This window comes from Gossypium arboreum, chromosome 12 (genome assembly GCF_025698485.1).
Source record: "Gossypium arboreum isolate Shixiya-1 chromosome 12, ASM2569848v2, whole genome shotgun sequence".
Taxonomy (NCBI): Eukaryota; Viridiplantae; Streptophyta; class Magnoliopsida; order Malvales; family Malvaceae; genus Gossypium; species Gossypium arboreum.
Genome location: NC_069081.1, coordinates 6913531 through 6918787, shown reverse-complemented (window position 1 = coordinate 6918787; position 5257 = coordinate 6913531). Strand labels below are relative to the sequence as shown.

At 31.8% G+C, this 5257-nt stretch overlaps 1 protein-coding gene across 1 annotated transcript; it reads left to right on the top strand.

Annotated features, from left to right (window-relative positions):
* Window positions 1-977: 977 nt before the first annotated feature.
* Window positions 978-1634, top strand: LOC108477643 (uncharacterized). The gene is made up of 2 exons (XM_017780162.1): window positions 978-1079; window positions 1161-1634. Exons 1-2 carry the CDS (start codon window positions 978-980, stop codon window positions 1632-1634), a joined length of 576 nt encoding a protein of 191 aa, XP_017635651.1.
* The last annotated feature ends 3623 nt before the right edge of the window (window positions 1635-5257 follow it).

Sequence of the window (5257 nt, the reverse complement as noted above, 5' to 3'; positions counted from 1 at the left end):
CTGTTTTGGTGACTCACAAGCCATGATTCTTGTGAAAATCACGTCAGACACACTGATCTGGATGCAAGACATGGCTTTGTGCCTTTCAGTTATTTCATCAGAATGTTGTCTGATTTGAGCCACTATTGGATTGGCTCTGAGAGGTGCTAGTTCAGCTTTTGATTTGATAACCTCCCATAGGTCAAATGCTTGTAGGTAAGTCTTCATTTTTATTACCCATATGTGGTAGCCTTCTCCAGTGAACACTGATGGTGGCCCTGGTGAGAATCCTGAGGAAGACATGGTTTTAAGGATTGAAATATGACGTGTCCACTAAGAATTTGGCTCTAGATACCAATTGTTGGATTTTTGAACAATTTATCCAGACGAAGTATGAAGCTCAGTGTAAAACTTGAGTAACAATGTAATAAATCCGGATAAAGAATGAAGGAAGATTGAGCTTAAAAAAGGCTCGATATTTGCAAGATAAACAAACAGAATTTTACTTGGTGAAAGAAAGCAAAAATTGAGAGAGTATTTTTCTTGAATGATTTCTGTTGAAATTTATTGATTAAAAAAGATGGCATAATGCCAATACATATACCAGTCATAAGCTGATCAGCTTTGATAGGTTTCACTTACTATTTTTAGGCTTCATTGCAACTTGCACAACTTGCACATTGCAACTTGCAAATCACAACTTGCACAATCAGGTTAGCTGATCTATCAATCTTATCAGCACCCAATTCCATTAAATACACTACCTACTTAGTTCTAGTTTAACTAAGTTACAAAATATTAGCATCAACTTCAATAGTTGCATGTACTTTATCTGCATCAACATTAGCAGATAGAAGAAGCATTTGAGATTCCCTTTGTCTCCATGGATAGATATGAATATACATATACATAACTTGGGAGCAGATGCCTAGTATTTCAGTGAAAATTGCAAGAAACGTTTATTCAAAAAATAGGCTTCTTTTCTCAGAACAAAAAAAATGGTAGCCACTCGATCCAACAGTTTCCCCCGCTCATCTAGACAATACCCACTAGCAACAGAAGTTAATGAGCATTTGAATAGATTGAGGGCTTCTAAAGAGGCATCTACTTCATCATCATCAATAAGCTATAAACTAAATGGCTTTCAAGATTTGTATGATTGTGTTGTTAAGTTTCTTTAGTTGCTTCTGTCCCACCATGCTTTAGCCCACGAATGTGCTGATGAGTTGTTGGATGGTTCTCTTATACTCCTCGACCTTTGCAGCACTGCTAATGATATTGTGCTACAAATAAAAGAAAGCGCAAGTGAACTTCAATCGACTTTGCGCCGAAGGAAAATCGGTGAAGCTGAGATCGTAAGTGAAGTGAGGAAATACATGAGCTCTAGGAAAGTTTCCAAAAAGACTATCCACAAGGCATTGGGAAACTTGAAGGTCATACAAAGGAAAAACACAGTCTCACATTCAAAAACTGTTAGCATACTGAAGGAGATTGAAGCAGTGACTTGTTCTATGTTTGAGGATTTGTTATCTCTCATCTCTGGACCAAAGCTTGGAAGTTGGTTATCAGTTTCGAAACTATTGCATCAAAGAAGAATAGAGTGCGAAGATGCTGGAAGAAACGTGAATAATTCAAAAAGGTTGATGTTGCTTTGAAATCCTTTGGAATAACCAAATCTGATATCATAAATCTTGAGATGCAAAACAAGCTAAAAAAAACTTGGAGTTGTTTATTCAGTATCTTGAAGATGGACTTGAATGCCTCTTCAGGTGTATGATCAAAGCAAGAGCCTTGCTTCTTAACATCCTTACCCTGTAAAAAACCAAACCCTGTATAGAAATCAAATATACATACATACAAACATACATACATACATACATACATACATACATACATACATACATACATACATACATACATACATACATACATGCATACATACATGCATGCAGGCATACATACATACATACATACATACATACATACATATATGCATACATGCATGCATATAAATGAAATACTCTTTTCCATTTATAATGTCGTACTTGTAAGGCCAAGACCCTCGGGAGATGGTGAATGAAAGCGAAAGCATGCAATTGGTGGCAGAGTCTATAACAACCCGTTTTTCAGTTGTGTAAGAAACCGTGGTTTCGAAACCCCATTTTTTATATTCGAGTCCTTCTATATTATTATTTAACATTTATGAGGTTACTATAAAATTTAATTAAAGTTTGATCCATTAATTTATCAATTTGATAGTTAATTATGGTACAAGAACTAAATTCTAAAAGTGGTAAAATTTTATCGCTATGAATTTTAATTAATTGAAGACCACTTGATCAATTGAGCCATTTTTAACATAGTGAATGGTGGTGATGGACAACTATCATCCACTAAATTAGCTAATTATGGTTAACATTAGTTAATTATTAATTAATTATGTTAATTATAATTAATTAAAGTTTAATCTTAGTATAAAAGATAAATCAAAGAAAAAAATAGTAATTTTTCATGTTCATCTTCTCCCTACCGTATCTATGAAGAAGAAAAAGGGTTTCAAAGCTTTCAAACTTTGGTCCCTAAATTGGTAAGTGACTTTAAGTCTGTTTATTGTAGTTTTTATATTTCTGAGGTCCCGGAAGCTTGATTTAGCTAACTTGTGCACCAATTTGTAAAACCTTTAAAGTTTTCAAAATTTTTCATTTTTGATTTCTTGAAGTTTTTGGTGCTAAATTATTTGATTTTAAGCTTAGAAGTGAAAAATGACAAGCTTGTAAATTTAATTGCTAGTTTTTGAAAATAAGGACTAAAATGCATTAATTTAGAAAATGGTATAATATTTCTACAATTTTGTATAATATAGGGTTATAAAAGGATGAAACTGAGATCGGTTTCAAAATCAAAACTCAAATTTGAAAGTTATGGCAATCTCAATTTTAGGGACTAAATTGAATCAAATTTAAAACTTTAGGAAATATTGGAAAAGTGAAATTGAAGTGACTTATTTTTATAATAAGATGAAATAAGGTATTTGGAATTGATAAATTGAAATGAATTATCGTATAGATCGGGAATTGAATCAATCAAATGATAATTGAGGAAAACATAAAATTTTGTATTAGTCATCGACATCTTATTTGTTGTTGTTTCTGCAAAGTAAATTCATATGGGACTTACTTTATTAATTCATGATTTTTTTTTTGTTTTGCTTTCTAGTTTGAATTGTTATGAATATAATGTCTTTTGCCATTTAATGGCCTAAATCTTAAAATATGAAATATATGAAAAATACGAATCGATGCATGGTATGGAATGGATGTGAAATGTTATATGATTAGATGATATGTATATGACGTTGTTACAAGGATTGGAATGATACAAAAACTATAACGGTGCTCGTGTGAACTTAGTAATCAATTAGGATACGAATAACATACTATTAGGGTCCCAAAAAGGAAAACAAGTGTTTGATCAAGGATTAATATGATGAATTGAGATCCAGCATCTATTGCAGATTCTCTGAAACCTGTGAGAGCAACTTTAGTTTGAAGCTTGTGTGAGCAAATCAGTATCATGTATCTGATTTCAATTTATTATAATTCTCTAGACGAAAATAGAAATGAAAACGGTATTAAACGGTAACAAAATGATTGAAAAGAATTCTTATGAACGGAATTATACATGTTTGCAATTTGATTATTGATAAGTTCTAAAAGTAACATGTTTTAACCTCATTTTTAATGCGTTTTTGGGTGATTATTCGATGTTAATTGTGAATTTTATGCTCCTAATCCTTTACATACATGTTTTGATGCTTAATAGAGCACTTGAGAGCGAAAAATGAGCAAATATAGAAAAATTGGAGCAAGCTACAGGAAAAACACAAGCTGGCCCATTGCACACAAACCAACCACACGGTCATGTGACCCACATAGACACGTGGTAGGTCATCTCATTTTCACAAGATTTCACACCCAACTTTAAAAAATCACTATTTATAGGTTTTTCCGGCATTCTAAGACATATGGTTGACCAAAATAAGAAGATATGAGTGAATTGTCATAGAATGATTAAGAAATCACTATTTATAGGTTTTTCGGGCATTCTAAGACGTATGGTTGACCAAAATAAGAATATAGGAGTGAATTGTCATAGAATAATTAAGAAATCAACTTGAAAAACATCATTGAAGTCAATTCTGAAGCAGGTTTCCATCAAGATTGAAGATTCTCATTTGAATTCTTAGGAGATTATGATGAGTCTTTCGGTTATATTATCTCTTGGATCTTTTTATTTTAAAAAATGATCTAATTTTTTAAATACTTAGGAAGATAAACCCTATGATGGATTTTAATGTTTGATTTTTATTTTACGTGACAAATACTTAGTTTCTTGTTCTCAATTATGCGTGCTTAATTCTTATTTTGATATTTCAAGTGATATTTTCATAATTTAGAGATTTCTACGGATCAAAGTGGTAAGTAAAGAAATTGCATAATTTAGATTGATATTGACTAATGAAATCTAGGCAGATTCTTTCCTAGGTATTGTTTCACTTCTTGGTTGTTAATCGATTATTTTCTTGATTTGTTCTTTGATGTGTTTGTTAGTTAATTAATTTAGTTAATTTTAACTAGCACTTTTAATCTTTGTGGGAACGATATCTTTGCTCACCATATCTATACTATTAATTGATAAGTACATTTATCTTAGTCAAATTTTTAGCTAGTTCCACGGATATCAAATTTTGGCGTCATTGTCGAGGAATAGAATAGTAGGAAAATTTTGTTTCTATTAATTTAGCCATTTTATTTTAATTTTAGTTTTTTTTTACTTTGATTTTTATCTCTTATTATTTTTTCTTTTGTTTGATTCTTATAGGTTGTTTTGGTTTATGATTAAAGGCAACCCGTTGGAACCATTATTTTATAACAATGAGATTGAAAAAACTACTCACAGATATCGAAGAGAAGTTAGAAAAGCAAGGCAATGTCAACAGATTTTAATAGACGATCAAGAGCAAAAGGACATTACCATTGAGATGGATAATAATCCAAGTAATCAGTAACCTCTTGCAGCTCTTGCTCCTCGTACTATGTATGATTATTCTAAACCCACTCTGATTGAGGTCAAATCGAGTATTCTCAGACCGGCTATTGCTGCAAATAATTTTGAGATTAATCTGAATATAATTCAGATGGTGCAGCAGTATGTTTAGTTTCATGGGTTGCAAGGTGATGTCATACGTTTATAGTTGTTCCCATTCTCTATGAGGAGG

Coding starts and splice junctions, on each gene's coding strand:
- LOC108477643 (XM_017780162.1), top strand. CDS start 978: ATGGTAGCCACTCGATCCAACAGTTTCCCCCGCTCATCTAGACAATAC. Junction 1,080..1,160: donor GATTGAGGGCTTCTAAAGAG/GCATCTACTTCA, acceptor AAGTTTCTTTAG/TTGCTTCTGTCCCACCATGC.